Genomic DNA, 22514 nt, shown 5'->3' on the forward strand with positions numbered 1-22514 from the left:
ACAATATTTCCCTCGTGTTTTCTAGGACGGTGCTCCTATTTACATTCTCTTGTGTTAGAATATTGACAAATTCAAAGCGCAGGGGATTGGACTAGATGACCTCTTGAGGTTCCTTCCATCCTTACATTTCAGAGTTTTCTAAATAGGTTCTTCCCTTGCACTGGACTACAGACTTCAAATGTTAAAACAAATTCATGCCCAGTTCTTTTTCTAAATGAATTGGTTTTTGGCTTCCAGTACTTTGTTGCAACACACTAACAATGTTTCTTGTGTAGAATTACAGCAGAAAATTATAATTCTTTCTGTTAAATCGTTTTCTATTAAGATACTAATCTTCTAATTCCTTGATAGAATTCTGGACCTTGCACAAGTTCTACATAGACTGGGGTACTTCAATATGCTTTGTTGTACTGTAGATAGTGTTTGATACGTGTTCCTGCACTAATGAACAAACAGCTAGTACCTCCTTATAAGAGCAAAAAATAAACTTGAATAAGCTTAAATGTTTCACTGTGGTATCAAGGCATTTTTTTAACATGATACAGTAACAATTTGAAAGTGATGTGCTTTGACACTGGAACCAGAGATTCTGGGTGATTTGAGGACTAGGAGAGAGCAGTGAGGTAGATCCAGCTGCCTTATTCAAGGATTTCTTAAAATAGTTAGCTAAGAGCCATTACCTCTTTTCATGCCAGTGAAAACGTAATCCTACCAATAGAGAAACGGAATGAATACATGGCCATGGGACATGAGATGCCAGGATGTTGTCAGACTATCTTAAGCAATTGTACTGAGATGTCAGGATATTATCAGAATGCTTTGAAAGCTCTCACTTATGCTGGATTTATACAGCGTAATGTCATTGACTTCAGTGGACTTAACTCTGATTTACACTAGCCGAGGTGACTGGTGGATCAAGCCCTTAATTTTGAAATGTCTACTGAATGCAAGAGTAACCTCTTGATTCTGAAAGTTGAATGGCTTTTTAGTTGTTGTTTTTTTCAAACTTCCTCTCAGATGAATTACGAACAGATTCATTTTTCTGGTAACTTTGTCATGAGCCAAGGCTCTTAGAAAGTTGTAACCAAACTAGTAATGTGGCTAGGAGTGTTCTGTTCATAGTTAAGGGGTAACTGCATGTCTATAGACAGTTGCTCTCCACATTTTATATGCCAAATGCAATATTTTCATTTGTCTGATACCACCTATGTCCATTACTTCTGTCACTAGCTTTACTTGATTTGTGGTTTAGTATTATGATAACCTTGGTGACACAGTGAAGCTTTTAAGTGTATTCAGGTCATACTTTAGTTTTAAATAAAGTGGCTAATTCTGTCTTTTATAGATTATCATGGCAGAATGTAAGCAGTGAAACCATTAATAATTAAAGTAATATAATGGGATATTAAACAAATATTGGGAGCCCAAGTTTCAAATGTAGGCACTGAGTTGGCCTAATGTTGATATGTAGATGCCTAAAAATGGGTATCTAAGTGCTTAAGGACCGGCTTCAGAGCACAGGGAAATGAAGGAAAAGACTCTCATTGACTTTAGGAGACTTTGGAGCAAGCCCAAAGTACATTTGAATACTTTCCTGAGGAGTTTGAAATCCTGTTAAAAGGGAATGCAGATTTTCACAAATAAAATGGAGCATGAAAATCTATGCTTCATTCAAACCACCAACCTTTTTAAATTTTTTTATTTTTTACTTCCAGCTCACCTTTAAGATGCTCAGCACACTTGAAAATTGGGCCTTGGGGACTTCTAGGAATCTAACTTGTGTACTACTTATAGATGGGGCTTCTGTGTATGGAAAATCAAGTCTGCCAATAATAATTGTGTATATTTAGTTGATAATACAGTCAATATCCTTTTCCACTGGAATTTATAACTTCAAATTCATATAGCTTGTGGCAGATCCGTTAAAACTGTGAGCCATTTTAAAATAAGCTGTACCAAAGTTTTCTTTAACTGAAAAGATGCACAGAAACTCTCCAGGCCTTGCTTTGTGTTTTGTGGACTAGTTTGTATTACTCCTTGTTTTGCCCACTGTAGTTAGACTTAAATCTCTTCTCTCCTTCTTCATCTGAAACCAATTCATTTTTTATAAGCTTCAAGGCGGAGACAGCAGGGTTCAGATTACACTTCTACTTCAGAGGAGGAGTATGGCTCAAATCACAGCTCCCCTAAACACAAACGCTCCCATGCTTCAACAGCCACACAGACACCTAGGCCGCATGGTTCGGGGCTGAGCCGACAGAAGCACAGGGGGAGAGAAACGGACGACGACGAAGACTACGATGAACCTGACCCCTTCAACTTCATTGCGCAAACAGCTGAGATAGCCGAGATAGCCAGGTGAGCGGGAATCACAGTGCCAAGCCGTTGTAGGAAAGCTGATCTCCTGTGTTAGCTCAGAGTTCAAACCAAGCTGGAAGGAGGGAACATGGGGAGAGAGAATCCAGCATTGTAACGAAGAATGTAGTTAGAGAATAAAGGGTACTCTCTAGGGGTACCTGTGAGCTGTGGAGTGACACAGTACAGCCTGTCATGCTGCCAAGTATTAATTACATAGTCCTTTCCTCCTTACTTGGAGGATCCTTGAGTAATATAATGACATGAGCTGGTTGTATGTTTACTCCTTCAACTGAAATTCTATCACTTCTTTTGCTTTATCTGTTCATTCTCCCCCTCCCCCAGTTAGACACAGTTCTGGTTTTAGGGCCTGATCCAGCTCCCATTTTCTGTTGCCTTCAGTGAGGGTCCATTGTGTTTTGACTGCTTCTGTTCCTGCTTTAGTAGCAAATCTAAAATACATGATTGTCTGTACCCTCCTGTTTACTTTAGCAGTCCCATTTACACTCCTGTAACTCCCCGGCTCATAGGGGTTTATAATAGGTCATAAAACTTCTCTGTGGCCCAGCCTGTGAGTTTATTTTATGGTACTGTTGGTTTAAATGATTGGGCCATATGGGGTCAGGGAGGAAAACACAGGAGTGGTGATAAGGACGACAGTTGCTCTGACAGATGTGCTGTGATGAATTGTATCTATGCAGAGGCACATTTGTCTTTAACAAGACTTCATGTGTAAAGGGCAATGGGCATTTGAAGGAGTGATTTGAGGACTGATGGAGCAGAGGGAAGGAAAGGGTGCCCCTGTAGTAAAGGCACTGGACTGAAACCCAAGAGATCTGAATTCAGTTACTGGCTCTGCCACAGACTTTTTGTGTGACCTTGACCAAGTCACTTAATCTTGCTGTGCCTCAATTCCCCATTTGTAAAATGGGGATAATACCACCTCATTTCTTCCACCTGTTCTCTTACCTGTCTGTTTAGATTGTAAGTTCCTCAGGAAAGCGTGGGAGCTGGCAGCGTGATTCCCTTTTATTAAAAGACAGTTACCTATTACAGTTAGAGAGCAACAAATAAATAAATAATCTTCCTCTTCCCTGTTACCAGTTGCTGTAGTCAGAGGTGAAAGTAAGCCGGTACGCCCCGGTACAGCATACCGGCAAGAGCTGGTGCACCGTACTGGGGCAGACCGGCTTCCCTAGGGGGCAATTTAAAGGGCCTGGGGCTCCCAGCAGTGACTGAAGCCCCAGGCCCTTTAAATTGCCTCCCAAGCCCCGCTGCTGGAGCCCTGGGGTAGCGGCTGCAAGGCTCTGGCAGCTATTTAAAGGGCCTGGGGCTCCCCTGCTTCTACTGCCTGGGCCCTTTAAATAGCCGCCGGAGCCCTGCCGCTTCCCCAGGGCTCTGGCGGCTATTTAAAGGACCGGGGCGGTAGAAGCAGGGGAGCCACGGGCTCTTTAAATAGCCCCTGGAGCCCCGGGCTGCTGCTGCTACCCCAGTGAGGGGGGCCCTTACCTTACAGGGTGGGCTGGGGCTGGCTCTGACCCCCTCAACCCCGCCCTTTCTGCCCTAGGCTCCGCCCCTTCTGGGGGCCAGAGCTGGCCCCAGAGTACCGGTAAGTCACTCGACTTACTTTCACCCCTGGCTGTAGTTGCCTTTGTGTTGTCGGATGTTTGCACTTCAGAGGTGAGGGAGAGGTGTGAATGGAAGGGGGGGGCAGTGCAATTGAGACTGTAAGGTTAAGCAAGCCACAGGGAAATTTTCTTACTAAGATATGTTCTGCACTGTGACAGTATGAAATCCCCTACACCAGCGTTTCTCAAACTGGGGTCGTGGACCCCTGGGGATCCCCGAGTAACTCCAGGGGGTCCGCGGGCCCCACTGATCAACTCCTCCCCCTCCCTCCCAGGGATGTTCCCCAGCATGCAGGAGGTGCTGGTATGAATGGGGAGGAGCAGAGACGGGCGCACTCAGGAGAGGGGGTGGAATGATCAGCCGGCCCCGCTGAGCAGGTAGGGTTGCCAACCCTCCCGGTTTCACTGGGAGTCTCCTGGAATCAGGCTCTATCACCTGGAGGCTACTAACGCTGAACCGGGAGATTTTAGGCTCTAAAAGTCCAGCGGCGCAGAGGGGCTAAGGCTGGCTCCCTGCCTGCCCTGGCTCTGTGCCGCTCCCAGAAGCAGGGGGCACATCCCTGCGGCCCTTGGAGGGGGCAGGGGGTCTCCGCTCGCTGCCCCTACCCCGAGCGCCAACTCCGCAGCTCCCATTGGCCAGGAACTGAGGCCAATGGGAGCTGCAGGGGTGGTGCCTGTGGGCAGGGGCAGCGCGCGGAGTCCCCTAAGAGCCGCTGCCAGAGCAATGTACCGGTTGCTTTCGGGAGCTGCCCGAGGTAAGTTCCGCCCATCCAGAGCCTGCACCTCTCACACCCTCTTGCACCCTAACCCCCAGCCCAGAGCCCACAGCCCACACCCAGACTCCTTCCCAGAGCCTGCAGCCCTCACCCCCTCCTGTACCCAAACTCCCTCCCAGAGCCCTCACCCTCCACTCCTTCCCGCGGGGGGGGGCAGGAAGAGGTGGGGTGAGGGTGGGGCATTGGAGGAAGGGATGGAGTGGAGGCGGGGCCTGAGGCTGAGCGGCAGAGCCGTCCCTTGGGTAGGGTGAATCGGGGTGACTGCTCTGGGCCCCGCGCTTTGGGGGGGCCCGCAGGCTGGTGCGATTGGCCAGTGCGGTCGGTCACGGAAGACCTGATGCAGCAAGTCCCCCAGCCAGAGCCCTGAGCGGCCATGGCCAACAATAGCCCCGCGGTAGCCGCCAGCAACTGCCTGCAGCAGCAGGCCGCCCAGCACCAGGCTGGATCCTTCCCGCCGGCCCAGCCACCGATGGACAGTGGGGGCTCCAAGCTGTCGGGGGCTGATTTGCAGTGGCACTGGAACATTTTTAATAGTGGAGGTGCTGAAAGCCAGCTCCCTCATCCCTGTCACCCCCGCTCCCCAAGCTGAGGCCGGGAGAAAAGCCCCAGGCGTGGGACTGGCAGCTGGGACTCCGGGCGCACAGGGCCACCAGCCAGTACTCCGGGTGCACTGCAGCATCCCCCACAGCCCTAGTTCCCACGCCTATGCTGATTTGTCCCGGGCCCCGCATGCCCCTAGGGATGGCCCTGCTGAGCGGGGGGGTGGGTGGGTCCCTGAAAATTTTTAAATCAAAATGGGGGTCCTCGGGTTGCTAAAGTTTGAGAACTGCTGCCCTGCACAAAGGTTTACAGTTCTCCCGGAGCCCAGCAACCCCTTGCTCTCTCACCAGCATCATGAGAGCACTTGCTCTCTGGCTGGCTCTCAGCACCTGTTCTTGCCATGGTATCTTAGCAGTTCCCGCCATCTGGACACTTTCCAGTGACTACCTGGCAGCTCTACTCCTCCTCCCTTGGTGGGCTGTACATTGCCTGTTTCCAGTATCATGCACTCACCCTGCTACCTACTTTCCAACCGCAAAACTGTCCAGCTAGCTCCCTGTCTCTCTGGCACTTTACCTTCTCTCCCACCAGAGTCTCCCATCTCCAGCTACCAACCTGACCTGTCTGCCAGCAGCTACTTACCTGATTTTTGCCCTGCTAATATTTTCCCCCCTTCACACCCGAAAATTAAAAAATCCGGTTTGAAGTGATTGATTAAGCCTCACAGCACATGTAAGATAGGCAGGTGGGATTGTCCCTTTCCTTTGAAGGCCTGCCAAGGTACGGAGAGGCTGTGATTTGCCCCACATTCACACAGCCCGTGGCACATGTGGAATAGAACCTAGGAATTCTCACAGTCCTCTGCTCTAACCACTAAAGCATTGTCCTTTCCTTTCAAAATTTAATCTCAATAAACAGGCTTTGAAGCCACTGATGAGCTCGTGTGGAGTAGGTTCTCTAGCCAGAGTGTCTGTTATATAATGGGTTATTCTGGATGTTTGGAAGAGTCTGGCAGTTGGCCCTGTGGAAGTGCATCGGTTTTTAAAGTGGTGTCATGTGTAACACAGCACAGTTGGATAGGAAAGAAATACTAGCTTTGTTCAGTATAGGAATTCTGTAGTGCCTGCCATTCTTTCCATACTTTCAGTTTAAGAAGCCAACTCTTACCTACAGTCAGTCCATCTTTCCACATTGTCCACAGTATGGATTTCCTAAAGGTTTTTTCTTTTACAAATGTTCCAATTTCAAGGTTAAAACCTCCAATCATTTGAACAGTTATCAACTTTGCTTCATATTAGGATTTCCTAAAAGAGAGAGCACTTTAGATTGCAAAAGCTATAAATAAATGGTTACATCAGATTTGTGTAGCGTTGCACACTGAGCACTGTGCAGAACTCGGTCAAGTAGTCTGGTTCATAATTGCTGCTCTGATTTTTCCGCTCCTGCTCCAGAATTAACTGGGCGTGGTTTAGAATATTAAGTGAGAGTTAAAGGAGAAAATTCCACTTGTTTACAAAGAGGATAATCACATAATTGATGCAGTCTGTAACAACTGTAGCTGAAACAGACAAGTGTAGATGGTGCATGAGACATGCAGATCTAAATATTATTTCATTAGTTCAGCTATACATCTTGTTTCTGAGGAAATCACTTCAAAATATTTTGGTGACCTCATGGTTTAATAAATTACTTGATTACTCCAGTAAAAAAAAATACATTAAGACAACACTAGCTGGCTGAGAGACAGCTTTGCAGAAATCACATCAGCCTTTTTAAAAAACTAGACCAAGATTTTTAAAAAGTGACTAGTTGGTTTGGGTACCTGAAATTTTTGGTTTTAACTTGATTCTTTAAAGGGACTTAGGTATTAGATCCCTTTAAAGTATCTCAATCTGGGTGCTTACTTTTGCAAGCCTTTTCATTTTTGCATCTCACTTGGGTTGGAGGGTGAAAATGAACTGGTCAGTTTCACTTTTGTGGTTTTCATACCTAAGAACAATGTTGTTTATCTACCTAGGTTCTTTGGACTCTCATTACCACTGTATCCAGGAGACTGAGTTTCCTATGCAGCTAGGGAATGTCAGATTAAAAAAAAAAATCATTAACCCCTGAAAAGCATCCATGAAAATATTTCTTTTCCTGTTAGGTTTTGTCGATGTCCTTTTTTATGTGTGGTTTTTAAGGGAAAGAAATTTTAAAATTAGAAGTCTAAAGGAAGTTTTTCTTTTAAAAACAAACAAATTTTGTTTCTGGGTTGCTCATATAATATAACATTTCCTGATGTTATGGTAGAGCCATAGAATTAGCCTCTGATTAAAACGTCACAATTTTTGAAACCATTCCGGCTCCACTCTAAAGAAAATGGACCAGATTCAACCCAGGTTTATGTGAGCTTCTACCAGTGAAAACCATGGCCCAGGTCCCTAGCAGTGGTCCTTGATGCAAAGCAGTTGCAAACTTCCTTTTATCAGAGTTTAGAGGCATGGGAATCCAGTGTGAAGAGGGAGTGTGATCTGCGGGGGTGCTGATTAAATCAGCACCTTCTCTTAGCAACTCTTGATGGCAGAGTTTCCTGGGACACCTGAAGCAGCAGTGGCTTCTACAGGGCTTCTACAGCCTCTGCAGAGAGGTGTAATTCATACAGCTTTAGTGCATCTGGCCCAATAAAGACTCCTTCGTGGCCATGGGACAATGACACATTAGAGCCCTGCAGCAGGACTGGGGTCCCATCATGCCCACTGCCATAATAGCAGAGCGGGATTAAAGAATAGTCCCAGTCAGGGCTCTTCCTGCTGTCGTATTCAAGGGACTTTTAACAGCCTGTTAAGGATTAGTGTGAGGTTTATTGTCAGAGGCAGTGCGGTCTAATGGATCTGCCTTGTGCTGTGCTGTGTGCTCTAGATTAAGCCAAACCTTGGTGAAAGATGTAGCCATCCTTGCTCGAGAGATTCATGATGTCGCAGGTGATGGGGATTCCCAGAGTTCATCAGGAACCGGACCAAGCACCTCCCTCAGCTCCGTACCCAACACCCCTGCTTCTACCATATCAGCAAGGGAAGAGGTAAGATTGCTGTTGTGACAAAAATCTGGGCCACAAAACTGAAGCAAGTGTTCATCTACCCAGCCGTGGCAAGGGGAGGGCTGCAGCACCAGTTACTACCAGGAGGGGCAGGGAATGCAGCCAAAGGAACACTGTCTCTTTAGTGCACACAGCTTTTGTCTGTGGCCAGCTCTGGCCAGCTTACACAGAGGTGGAACCAAGACTTTCCTCAGCTTGGTTCAAAGGGAGGAGTCTTCCCTTGCCAGATGGTAGTAGGCTTGCTCAGCCAGGGAGTGGGGAATAAGTCATTTTATTTAGGTTTCAGAGTAGCAGCCGTGTTAGTCTATATCCGTAAAAAGCTGTAGCTCACAAAAGCTTATGCTCTAATAAATTCGTTAGTCTCTAAGGTGCCACAAGTACTCCTTTTCATTTTATTTAGAGTCTTCAGCAAGCAGTAGAGCTCTATGGTGAGGGTAAAATAGTCAACTCCCCAAGGTCTTGATGCCTCCTGCTCAGGGGGTCTCCCTGGATTAGGAGAAGTATAGTCTTCTTGGGGAAATCAGTTTCCCATAGTTTATATGCTGCTTGGTGTGGGCTTAACTCAGGGGTCTCCTGGCTCTGTGACTTCGCTGGGCCCTGGAGTGTTGAGGAGAGAGAAGGAATTCTTCCACCCTTTATATTTTAAAGCAAGGACATTGGCTGTGGACACTCTGGCCACATGTCGCACACCATATTTTGCACTTCTACAGCACCGCTCCTCCAAGGCTCTCAAAAGGTTTACAGATGTTTGCTACGTTCACACAGATGAGCCCACGTAGGACTCTGCTCTTTCCAGCCAGCAGCTGAGCAGAGCAGATTCTGTAGGGCAAGTCTGGCCCTCTAATTTGTTCCCTTTGAAGGGACTTATCTCCTTCCCTGCCTGGCTGTTGGTAGCACCCATCACACTAGTTTTAGATGTTCCCCTTCAGATTGGCTTCTCCTGCCCTCCCCAAGTGAAGTAACTCACAGGGCCTTTGATATAACATGTCTGTGAGTCTCCACTTGCTGTACAGTTATATGATTTTGTGCATACTATAAAATAGATACAAAGACATGGGAACAGTTAATGATCCTTATGTATTATTTGAGTTAGGTTAGGTTAGGCAGAGGGGAGGGATAGCTCAGTGGTTTGAGCATTGACCTGCTAAACCCAGGGTTGTGAGTTCAGTCCTTGAGGGGGCCATTTAAGGATCGGGGCAAAAAGGAAAAAAAAATGGATGATTTAGTTGGGGATTGGTGCTGCTTTGAGTAGGGGGTTGGACTAGATAACCTCATGAGGTCCCTTCCAACCCTGATATTCTATGACCTAAAGGCCCCAATAGGGGGACCCATTATTTTTATTCCTGGAGCCTCAGAATGGAGTTTTAACAGAGTTCCTGAAATAATACTGAACATAGTTATCCTGCTTTCCACTTGTGGTTAAACCAGGTTCACCTGCACCCCTGTCAGAAAATGGTATTTTCCTACTGCAGACTGGGCTTGTGTTTCTATTGTGCAAAGTACAGTTGATTTACAATAGCTTCAGGCGGTGAGATGGTAAAGTGTCTTTTATTGCTTTCCTTGAATCCGAGCGCCACACCTTCAAAACTGCTATTTTGAGCAGCTAGATAACAAATTTACCCTTTACTTCCCAGTTTCCAATGACTTTTTTTTAATGCCTGTTAACAGAAATCACAGAGAAACTTACTTATTTCTATTTATATAGTGCCACTGGGAGTGTGGTACTTTGTAGACATGCAAGAAAGACAAGTTCCCTGCTGTAGAAGACTGCTTTCTATCTAGGTGAAATACGAGGGACATGGGTGAAATGTTTGTTTGGGGAACTGTTTACTGACCGTGTGTGTGCTGAGCCTAGCAGCTTGCTAGGCAAGGCTGAGAGCTTCTTCACGAGGCTGTGATTCCTAAGCCTTTTGGCACCCATCAACCTTTAACCAGGGGGTGGGGCTACTCAGGGAGACCAGAGCTTTAAAAAGCCCGCTCCTAAGCGATCAGAGGAGCTAGCGAACAGGAGCAGCTAACAGGGGAGTTTTGCGAGGGAGTTCTCCAGGTGAAGGAGGAGCGATTACATGACCCTTGGGGTAAGTTTGTTGTCTGTAGTGTGTGTATCTGTATTTGTGGTGTGCTTGCTGCTTGACTGAAATATACCATGTGCTCTGTTTTCTTTGTTTGGGGGACCGTGTGCTGACTGTGTGTGCTGAGCCCAGCGGCCTGCTAGGCAAGGCTGAGAGCTTCTTAATGAGGCTGTGATCCCTAAGCCTTTTAGTACCCATCAACCCTTAACCAGGGGGCGGGGCTACTCAGGGAGACTAGGGCTTTAAAAAGCCTGCTCCTAAGCGACCAGAAGAGTTTTGTGAGGGAGTTCGCAGGGGGAGTGTGAGCCGGGGCTAGAACTCAACATTCTTTAAACTTAAAAGCCAAAAACACCCCCCTTGATATAAACAAAACAACAACAAAGGAACCAGCTGCAGGAGTAAAAAGAGAATGCAGGCAGAAGTCCAGCAACAGGGTGGGGGCTACCCAGTTTATTGCACCCAATGCAGCATGTATGATTACCTGCCCTATGGATAGGTGGTGTATGTGTGCATTTGGTGCAAGGAGCTCCTGGCCCTTAGAGACTGTGTACAGGCTTTGGAGACCACAGTGGCTGAACTGGAGGAGCTGAGGGAGCCAGAGAGGTACATAGATGAGACTTTCTGGGACACAGTAGAATGGTCCCACCCCCGGTCTGACAGCCTCTGTGCCGTTGAGGAGGATGAAAGTCCCAGGGAAGGAGAGCATCTAACTGGAGCAGACGGAAACAATCCCATAGTTGGGACTCTCCGTCCAGATGATGTTGTGGTATCCTCTCGCACTGAGGATACCTCTCTGGGGGAGGGAACTCTAGCTATTAGAAAGAGACAGGTATTAGTAATGGGCAATTTGATCATTAGAAACATAGATAGCTGGGTTTGCGATGACTAGGAGAACCACATGGTGACTTGCCTGACTGGGGCGAAGGTTGCGGATCTCTCGAGACGTCTAGAGAGACTTATGTGTAGTGCTGGGGAGGAGCCAGTGGTCACGGTACATGTAGGTACCAATGACATAGGGAAGGATAGGAGAGAGGTCCTGGATGCCAAATTTAGGCTGCTAGGTAAGAGATTAACGTCCAAGACCTCTATGGTAGCATTCTCTGAGATGCCCCCAGTTCCACGCGCAGGACCAGTTAGACAGGCAGAACTGCAGAGTCTCAATGTGTGGATGAGACGATGGTGTAGGGAAGAGGGATTTAGATTTATTAGGAACTGGGAAAACTTTTCGGAAAGGGGGAGCCTATACAGGAAGGATGGGCTCCACCTAAACCACAATGGAACCAGATTGCTGGCACTTTAACATTAAAAAGGTCGTAGAGCAGTTTTTAAACTAAGGGCTGGGGGAAAGCTGGCAGGTGTGGAGGAGCACCTGGTTCGGACATCCCTTAGGGAAGGATCTATTAATAGAGAATCTTTATGTCCTAGTGAGGACGAGAGGATGGAAAATGATAAAATGCAGGCAGGGTCTGATCAGAAACAGTCAAATAAATAAGAGTCCCATTCAATTACATCATCTAATGGCAGACAGCTAAAAGGAGACAAGTTTTTAAAGTGCTTATATACTAATGCTGGAAGTCTAAATAATAAAATGGATGAACTAGAGTGCCTTGTATTAAAGAGGATGTTGATATAATAGGCATCACAGAAACTTGGTGGAATGAGGATAATCAATGGAACACAGTAATACAAAATATATTGGAAGGACAGAACAGGTCGTGCTGTTGGGGGAGTGGCATTATATGTGAAAGAAAGCATAGAATCAAATAAAGTAAAAATCGTAACTGAATCAAACTCTTCCATGCTCTACTAATAAGAATATAATGGTAGGGATATATTACCGACCACCTGACCAGGATGGTGATAGTGACTGTGAAATGCTCAGGGAGATTAGAGAAGCTATTAAAATAAAAAACCCAGTAATAATAATAATAATGGGGGATTTCAATTATCCCCATATTGACTGGGAACATGTCACCTCAGGACGGGATGCAGAGATAAAGTTTCTTGACACCTTAAATGACTGTTTCTTGGCACAGCTGGTCCTGGAACCCACGAGAGGAGAGGCAATTCTTGATTTAGGCCTAAGTGGAGCACAGGATCTGGTCCAAGAGGTGAATATAGCTGGACTGCTTGGTAATAGTGCCCATAATATAATTAAATTTAATATTTCTGTTGTAGGAAAAACACCTCAGTGGTCCAACACTGTAGCATTTAATTTCAGAAAGGGGAACTACGCAAAAATGAGGAGGTTAATTAAACAGGAATTAAAGGGTAGAGCGCCAAAAGTGAAATATCTGCAAGCTGGTGGATACTTTTTAAAGACACCGTAATAGAGGCTCAACTTAAGTGTATACCCCAAATTAAAAAAACATAGTAAGAGAACCAAAAAAGAGCCACCAGCTGTTTGGCTAAACAGCAAAGTAAAAGAGGCAGTGAGAGGCAAAAAGACATCCTTTAAAAATCGGAAGTTAAATCCTAGTGAGGAAAATAGAAAGGAGCATAAACACTTGCAATAAAGTGTAAAAATACAAGTAGGAAGGCCGAAAAAGAATCTGAGGAATAGTTAGCCAAAGACTCAAAAAGTAATAGCAGATTTTTTTTTAAGTACATCAGAAGCAGGAATCCTCCTAAACAACCAGTTGGGCCACTGGATGATCGAGGTGCTAAAGGAGCACTCAAGGACGATAAGGCCATTGTGGAGAAACTAAATGAATTCTTTGCATCAGTCTTCATGGCTGAGGATGTGAGGCAGATTCCCAAACCTGAGCCATTCTTTTTGGGTGACAGATCTGAGGAACTGTCCCAGATTGAGGTAGCATTAGAGGAGGTTTTGGAACAAATTGATAAATTAAACAGCAATAAGTCACCAGGACCAGATGGCATTCACCCAAGAGTTCTGAAGGAACTCAAATGTGAAATTGCAGAACTGGTAACTGTAGTCTGTAACCTATCGTTTAAATCAACTTGTGTACCAGATGACTGGAGGATAGCTAATGTGACGCCAATTTTTAAAAAGAGCTCCAGAGGTGATCCTGGCAATTACAGGAGTGTAAACTGATTTCAGTAGTGGGCAAACTGGTTGAAACTGTAATAAAGAACAATATTGTCAGACATATAGATGAACATCATTTGTTGCGGAAGAGTCAACATGGTTTTAGTAAAGGGAAATCATGCCTCACCAATCTACTAGAATTCTTTGAGGGGGTCAACAAACATATGGACCAAGGGGATCCAGTGGATATAGTATACTTAGATTTCTACCAAAGGCTCTGAAGCAAAGTAAGCTGCCATGGGATAAGAGGGAATGGTGTCCCTAGCCTCTGTTTGCCAGAAGCTGGGAATGAGCGTTAGGGGATGGATCATTTGATGATTACCTATCAGAGGGGTGGCCGTGTTAGTCTGGATCTGTAAAAGTGGCAAAGAGTCCTGTGGCACCTTATAGACTAACAGCCATATTGGAGCATAAGCATGCATCCGACCAAGTGGGTATTCACCCACGGAAGCTTATGCTCCAATGCGTCTGTTAATCTATAAGGTGCCACAGGATTCTTTGCCGCTTGATGATTACCTGTTCTGTTCATTCCCTCTGGGGCACCTGGCACTGGCCACTGTCGGAAGTCAGGATACTGGGCTAGATGGACCTTTGGTCTGACACAGTAGGGCCATTCTTATGTTCTTATATCCCCAAACTGTGGGGTGCACCCCCCTCGGGAGGCACAGAGGGACATTCAGTGCGGGCATGGCAGAGTCTGCGGGGAGGGAGCACCATCCACCCCTGCTCTGCTCCCAGCTCTGTTCTGGCCCTGTCCCTACCTGTGGCCCTGGCCGCACCCCCAGCCTTGGTGCACAACCGTGGCCCAGCCATGGCTCCGCACCTGGCCCCGGCCCCACTCCCAGACTTGGCTCCCTTCCCGGCCCCAGACCTGCCCCCAGCTGTGGCCCCAGCCTCAGCACGCTTACCCTTGTCCGCATCTCCCCGACCTCCCCAGGAGCCGCGGCCCTGCAGATAGGGGGTAAGGGGGGGCATGACCCGGAAAAGTTTGAGGACCACTGACCTAGAAGCAAAGTGTCTGAATGACTGTGCTTAGCAGATGTCTTCTTAGACCCAAGGTTTTTAGTCATGGTTTTGGGACTGTACTGTGAGTTCAATTAGAAGGTTTTAGGGGCCCAGGAGGGCCATAAGAAGTGATTGGAAGAAGACGGAGTGTCAAACTCTGGAGCCTTGACTACACTAAAAATCTTTTCCGAAACATCCCACTGTTGCTAACGCCATTTAATCTGCATCACTGTCAACAACAGCGTGAGCAGAGCAGGCTGAAAAATTTCCCAATGAAAAAGAGGACAAAATATTTTGCAAAACAGAATCATAAAAAGGTAGGGCTGGAAGGGACCTCAAGAGGTCATCTAGTCCCACCCCCTGCGCTAACGCAGGACTGTGTAAACCTAGACTATCCCTGACGGGTGTTTATCTAACCTGTTGTTACAAATCCTAATGATGGGGATTCCACAACCTCCCTTGAAAGCCTTTTCTAGGGCTTAATTATCTTTATAGTTAGAAAGTTTTTCTTACTGTCAAACCTAAATCGCCCTTGCTGCAGATAAACCTGATTACCTCTTGTCCTACCTTCAGGGGACATGGAGAACAATTGATTGCTGTCTTCATTTAAAACAGGCCCTACCTATTTGAAGACTCTTCTTCAGTGTGTGTGTCCTCCCATTCCCCCCAAATCTTCTTTTTCTCAGGACTGAACAAACCGAGTTTTTTTAACCTTTCCTCAGAGGTTAGGTTTCTTAAACTTTCGTCTTTTTTGTTGCTTTCCTCTGGGCTCTCTTCACTTTGTCCACATCTGTCCTAAAGCATGGCACTCAAAACTGGCCACAGTACTTCAGCTGAGGCTTTATCAGTGCTGAGGAGAAAGTGACACTCCCGTTAATCCATCCCAGAATGAAATTAGCCATTTTCCCAACTGCATCACATTGTTGATTTACCGTTATACTTAATTTGTGATCCGCTATAACCCCCAGATTCTTTTCTGCAGTACGACTACCTAGCAAGCTATTCCCCATTTTATAGTTGTTCACTGGATTTTTCCTTCCTAAGTATAATACTCTACACTTGTCTTTATTGAATTTCATCTTGTTGATTTCAGACCAGTTCTCCAATTTGTCAATGTTGTTTTGAATTCTAATCCTGCCCTCCAAAGCGCTAGCAACCCCTTCCAGTTTAGTGGTATCCACAGATTTTATAATCCTACTCTCCACTCCACTATCCAAGTTAGTAATGAAAATATCGAATGCCACTGAACCCAGGACAGACACCTGCAGGACTCTACTGGATATGTCCTCCCTGTCTGATAGTGGACCATTGCTAACTACCCTTTGGGTACATCTTTCAAACAATTATGAATTTACCTCATGCTAATTTAATTTAGACCAGATTTCTGTAGTTTACTTATGAGAAAGTCATGTGGTACTATGTCAAAAGCCTCACTAAAATCAAGATATATCACATATTTTACTTCCTCCCTATTCACTAGGACAATAACCCTGTCAAAGAAGGAAATGAAGTTGGTTTGGCATGATTTGTTCTTGACGAATCCACGTTGTCTATTACTTATCACATTATTATTCTCTTGGTGCTTACATACTCATTGTTTAATCATTTGTTCCTTTCCGGGTATCCAAGTTAGGCTATAATTCCCCGGTCATCGTTGTTCCCCTTTTTAAAGTTTGGTACTACGTCTGCCCTTCTCTAGTTCTCTGGAACCTCACCTGTCTGACATGAGTTCTCAAAGATAATTGCTCATGGGTCCGAGATTGCTTCAGCTACTTCCTTAAGTCCCTTGGGATGAATTTTGTCAGGCCCTGATGACTTGACTACATCTTACGCTACATCTACACTTATGGCAGGGTTTAGAGTCCAGACACTGAACATGAGCCAGCATGGGTATAAATAGCAGTGTGGATGGTGGGATGTGGCTTAGGTGAGTAAAGCAGAGTGTCCTGCATGCCTGAACCCCAGGGTACATACCCTACATGGCTCTCTACATGACCAACTATGTCTCCATGTCTGTACTTGTATTTTTAGCAGTGTGGTGTCCTGCTGCCTGAACCTTCCCCTTACAGCTGCCAGAGCCTTTCCCCACTGCCTCCCCACACTAGAGCCTTTCTTTGATGACAGGTTTCAGAGTAACAGCTGTGTTAGTCTGTATTCGCAAAAAGAAAAGGAGTACTTGTGGCACCTTAGAGACTAACCAATTTATTTGAGCATGAGCTTTCGTGAGCTACAGCTCACTTCATCGGATGCATGCCGTGGAAACTGCAGCAGACTTTATTTATACACAGAGAATATGAAAAAATACCTCCTCCCACCCCACTGTCCTGCTGGTAATAGCTTATCTAAAGTGATCATCAGGTGGGCCATTTCCAGCACAAATCCAGGTTTTCTCACCCTCCACCCCCCCACACAAATTCACTCTCCTGCTGGTGATAGCCCATCCAAAGTGACAACTCTTTACACAATGTGCATGATAATAAAGTTGGGCCATTTCCTGCACAAATCCAGGTTTTCTCACATCCCCCCCACCCCCATACACACACAAACTCACTCTCCTGCTGGTAATAGCTCATCCAAACTGACCACTCTCCAAGTTTAAATCCAAGTTAAACCAGAACATCGGGTGGGGGTAGGAAAAAACAAGAGGAAATAGGCTACCTTGCATAATGACTTAGCCACTCCCAGTCTCTATTTAAGCCTAAATTAATAGTATCCAATTTGCAAATGAATTCCAATTCAGCAGTTTCTCGCTGGAGTCTGGATTTGAAGTTTTTTTGTTTTAAGATAGCGACCTTCATGTCTGTGATTGCGTGACCAGAGAGATTGAAGTGTTCTCCGGCTGGTTTATGAATGTTATAGGGCTATCACCAGCAGGAGAGTGAATTTGTGTGGGGGGGTGGAGGGTGAGAAAACCTGGATTTGTGCTGGAAATGGCCCACCTGATGATCACTTTAGATAAGCTATTACCAGCAGGACAGTGGGGTGGGAGGAGGTATTTTTTCATATTCTCTGTGTGTATATAAAGTCTGCTGCAGTTTCCACGGCATGCATCCGATGAAGTGAGCTGTAGCTCACGAAAGCTCATGCTCAAATAAATTGGTTAGTCTCTAAGGTGCCACAAGTACTCCTTTTCTTTCTTTGATGAGCAGCTGGAGCCTTTCATTGCATGTAGCTACACGTGTGTTGCCTAAACTCTACAAGCTGTCATAAGTGTAGACATAGCCTAACTTACCTAAAAATTCTTTCATCTGTTCTTTCCTTGTTCTGGGTTCTGTTTCTTCCCCCTTGTTAATATTAATTATATTAAGCAAAGGATCCCAACTATCCTTTTTAATGAAGACTGAAGTACAAAGGGAATTAAACACCTCAGTCTTCTTGATGTCTTCTGATTTTAGTTCACCTTCCCCATTAAGTAGAGGACCTACACCAGGGGTGGCCAACCTGAGCCTGAGAAGGAGCCAGAGTTTTCCAATGTACATTGCCAAAGAGCCACAGTAATGCGCCTGCAGCCCCCCATCAGCTCTCCCCGCTCCCAGCGCCTCCCGCCCACCAGCAGCCCCACCAATCAGTGCCTCGCTCTCCCTCACTGCACCTCCCGATCAGCTGTTTCATGGCATGCAGCAGACTCTGGGAAGGAGGGGGAGGAGCGAGGGCATGGCAGGCTATGTGGAGGGGGCGGGAAGGGCTTGAGTAGGGGAAGGGCCTATGGCAGAGCCAGGGGTTGAGCAGTGAATAGCGCCCCTGGCCCATTGGAAAGTTGGCGCCTGCAGCTCCAGCCCCGGAGTCGGTGCCTGGACAAGGAGCCGCATGTTAACCTCTGAAGAGCCGCACGTGGCTCCAGAGCCACAGGTTCGCCACCCTTGACCTACACTTTCCTTCATCTTTCTCTTGCTATTCATGTATTTCTAGAACCTCTTCTTAGTGCCCTTAATGTTCCTTGCTAGATGAAACTCATTTTGTGCCTTAACCTTTCTGATTTTGTCCCTACATCTCTGCGCTGTTTTTTGTACTCTTCCTTAGCAATTTGTCCTTGTTTTGCCTTTTTGTAGGATTCCTGCTCGATTTTCAGGTCATTGAAGAGCCATCTTGGCCTCTTCCTATTCTTCCTATCTTTCTTTCGTATCAGGATAGTTTGCTGTTGTGCTTTTAATATTGTCTCTTTGAGAAACTTCCAGCTCTTCTAAGCTCTGTTTCCTTTAGATTTTTTTCCTATGGGACCTTACCTACCAGTTCTTTGAGTTTGTTGAAGTCTGCTTTTTTGAAGTCTGTTGTCCTTATTCTGAAGCTCTTACTACTTCCTTTCCTTAGAATCATTAAATCTATCAATCTTTCACGGAGATTGCCTTCATTCTTCACATTTGCAACCAATTCCTCCCTGTTGGTCAGAATCAGGGCTAAAATGTCTGTCTCCCTGGTTACTTCCTTCTGAAACCAGAAGTTGTCCCAATTACATTCCAAGATCTTACTAGACATTTTATGTTTTGCTTTTCCAGTAGATATCTGGATAGTTTAATCCCCCATTAATACCAAGTCTTGAGTTTTGGATACATCCCCATTAGGGCTGTCAAGTGATTAAAAAAATTAACTGCGTGATTAATCGCGCTGTTAAACAATAATAGAATATTGGATGTTTTCTACAATTTCAAATATGTTGATTTCAATTACAACACAGAATACAAAGTGTACAGTGCACGCTTTATATTTATTCTCGATTACAAATACCTGCATTGTAAAAAACAAAAGACATAGTATTTTTCACTTCACCTAATAAAAGTACGGTAGTGCAATCTCTTTATCATGAAAGTTGAACTTACAAATGTAGAATTATGTACAAAAAATAACTGCATTCAAAAATAAAACAAAGTGAAACTTTAGAGCCTACAAGTCCACTCAGTCCTACTCCTTGTTCAACCAATCACTCAGACAAACGAGTTTGGTTACAATTTGCAGGAGATAATGCTGCCCGCTTCTTGTTTACAATGTCACCTGAAAGTGAGAACAGGTGTTCGCATGGCACTGTTGTAGCTGGTGTCGCAAGATATTTATGTGCCAGATGTGCTAAAGATTCATGTGTCCTTTTATTCTTCAGCCACCCTTCCAGAGGACATGTGTCCATGCTGATGATGGATTCTGCTCGATAGCTATTCAAATCAGAGCGGACCGACGCATGTTCATTTTCATCAACTGAGTCAGATGCCACCAGCAGACGGTTAATTTTCTTTTTTTGGTGGTCCGGGTTCTGTAGTTTCCACATCGGAGTGTTGCTCTTTTAAGACTTCTGAAAGCATGCTCCACACCTTATCCCTCTCAGATTTTGGACGGCACTTCAGATTCTTAAACCTTGGGTCGATGCTGTAGCTATTTTTAGAAATCTCACATTGGTACCTTCTTTGCATTTTGTCAAAGCTGCTGTGAAACTGTTCTTAAAATGAACATGTGCTGGGTCATCATCCGAGACTGCTATAACAGGAAATATATAGCAGAATGCGGGAAAAACAGAACAGGAGACATACAATTCTCCCCCCAAGGAGTACAGTCACAAATTTAATTAACGCATTATTTTTTTAAGGAGCATCAGCAGCATGGAAGCATGTCCTCTGGAATGGTGGCCAAAGCATGAAGGGGTATACAAATGTTTAGCATATCTGGTACATAAATACCTTGCACCATCGGCTACAAAAGTGCTATGCGAACACCTGTTCTCACTTTCAGGTGACACTGTAAATAAGAAGCAGGCAGCATTATCTCCCATAAATGTAAACAAGTTTGTTTATCTTAGAAATTGGCTGAACAAGAAGCAGGACTAGGTGGACTTGTAGGCTCTAAAGTTTTACAGTATTTTGTTTTTGAGTGCAGTTATGTAACAAAAAAAATCTACATTTGTAAGTTACACTTTCACGATAAAGAGATTGCACTCCAGTACTTGTATGAGGTGAATTGAAAAATACTATTTCTTTTGTTTATTGTTTTTACAGTGCAAATATTTGTAATAAAAATAATATAAAGTGAGCACTGTACACTTTGTATTCTGTGTTGTAATAGAAAGGAATATATTTGAAAATGTAGAAAAACATGCAAAAATATTTAATACATTTCAATTGGTATTCAGTTGTTTAACAGTGCAATTAATCACGATTAATTTTTTTGAGTTAATCACGTGAGTTAATTGCAATTAATCGACAGCCCTGATCCTCATCTTTCATGTTCCCACCTTTCATCAAGCTCTGTTAGTTCCAGTGTGTGTGGCCAGTAATGGCTGACACCGTTTTAAGAATCGTGTTGATTAGATTTGCTCCAGACACAGTTAGATGGTACAATGCTCAGCAGCTGGTGGACCATCTGTATTAGGGTGCCTAACATAACTAACACTGGTGGAGACATACTGGTGTTAACAAGAGTGGGAAATAGGCTAAGTCCATGAGATTTTCTAATGACTTCACTGAGAGTTAGGTCAAGCCCTTAATGATGAATGGCTTGAGATGCTGAGCTTCACATTCTTACACCGTGTTATTAATGGCACTAAATATGCACTGATATGGGATTTGATAAAAGTGCATAAAATCTGTATGACATTGGATTAAAATCAATAGCAATGTGCCTACGCAGACAGAGGCATTAAAGTGACATTATATGTAAATCCATGCTAAAATGATTATTGTAGATTAATGCAGAGAAGACGAGACGTTCAAAGATCATGAGAGGGATGTCAAGTAATGTTAATCAGTGAGCGTTTATTAAACAGCTTTATATTAAATGTCCTAAGTGTCCTCCTATATGAAACAGAGCTTTGGGAAAATAAAAGGCCATTCAACACAAATTGAACTGCTTTCAGTGCAGGTATCTGTGCAGAATATTCCAAGTAAACTGGACTTACAGAAGAAGTAATGAAGAGATCCTAGAATGGGCACAGTTACCTACAACAATACAAGGAGTATGGAAGAAGAGATGGGACTTACTTTTAAGGATGTCTGATAATAGGCTACCCAAATGAGCATTTCTTTGGCAACCCAAGGGCAAGAGATGGGGAGGTCTACCTAGAGGCCCACTCCATCGCACAATAATGGCCAAAGTGTCATTATTGCATCTGAATATAGACGATCTAGAAAAACAAGCCCAGGATAGGGATGATTGGCTCCAGTAGACTTTTGCCTTGTGCCCCTGATGCTGCAGGAAGGCTAATGCTGACACTATTAAATATGTATATGTGAGGGCACCGAGTCGGGGAGCTGACACTGTTTGATAAGCAAACTACTGTGATTATACTAGGTGCAATAGAAGGCTGTTTGATAAGTGGTCACTGGACACAGGTAGAGCACTCATGTGAATAAGCAAAGCAGTTTGTTGCACATGACCTGTCTGGCTTATACTAAGGGTGTGTCTATAAAACATTGTACCCCATTAATCTAGTGCCCGGGTTTTCCATTGCTGCATATCCATTCCTTTTCTAAGAAGGGAAGAATTCAGGGGCTCAATTTGTTCTAGGTCCCCCAGGCACAGTAGGAAGAGTAGTAACAACTTCTATGATGTTTTTAAAGCTTGGTCAGTGGAGACTAATCTGGAGTCTGATAGAGGAAAAAAATATTTTACAATACAAAATAGTATTCAGATGGCCCCAGCTAGAAGTACCTCACTGTAATTCAACGTCTGTGTTTTCAGCCGATGTTGCTCTTTTCAGGGGTTTATAACAATGACCATAAATATTCACTCTGGACTCATACTTGGCAAAACAGTTTGGTGCCCTAAACAAATTGATTTTTTTAATGTCTTTTATTACCACACTCGATTAAAAATTTAAAATGAGCTATCTTGTAGAAGATAAAAATGGGGCCATAAAACTGAGTTTTTGTGCTTTACTCCTGATATTTTGTCCTTACCAGTACAGGATTGGCTTGGATCTAAACCAGGATGTTTTTCAAGTTTCCAAGTGCACATTTAGTGAGGATTTCAGTGGCCCTCGTGTTGTGTATGGATTGTACAGTTCCCCAAAAGGCTGACTCGCGCACTACT

The 22514-nt window shown here is 44.7% G+C and overlaps 1 protein-coding gene across 3 annotated transcripts in view; it reads left to right on the top strand.

Moving 5' to 3' along the window:
• CEP170B (centrosomal protein 170B) overlaps positions 1–22514 on the top strand; it is a 98634-nt gene that overhangs the window by 66751 nt on the left and 9369 nt on the right. For 2 of the 3 annotated variants that reach the window (XM_084631029.1, XM_084631030.1), the window contains exons 13-14: positions 2112–2358; positions 8201–8360. In XM_084631029.1, the coding sequence (XP_084487155.1) occupies positions 2112–2358; positions 8201–8360 (407 nt within the window). The remainder of the gene's footprint in view (positions 1–2111; positions 2359–8200; positions 8361–22514) is intronic. The other variant, XM_084631031.1, reaches the window with a different exon arrangement.

This window comes from Lepidochelys olivacea, assembly GCF_965140295.1.
Source record: "Lepidochelys olivacea isolate rLepOli2 genome assembly, chromosome: 6".
NCBI lineage: Eukaryota > Metazoa > Chordata > Testudines > Cheloniidae > Lepidochelys > Lepidochelys olivacea.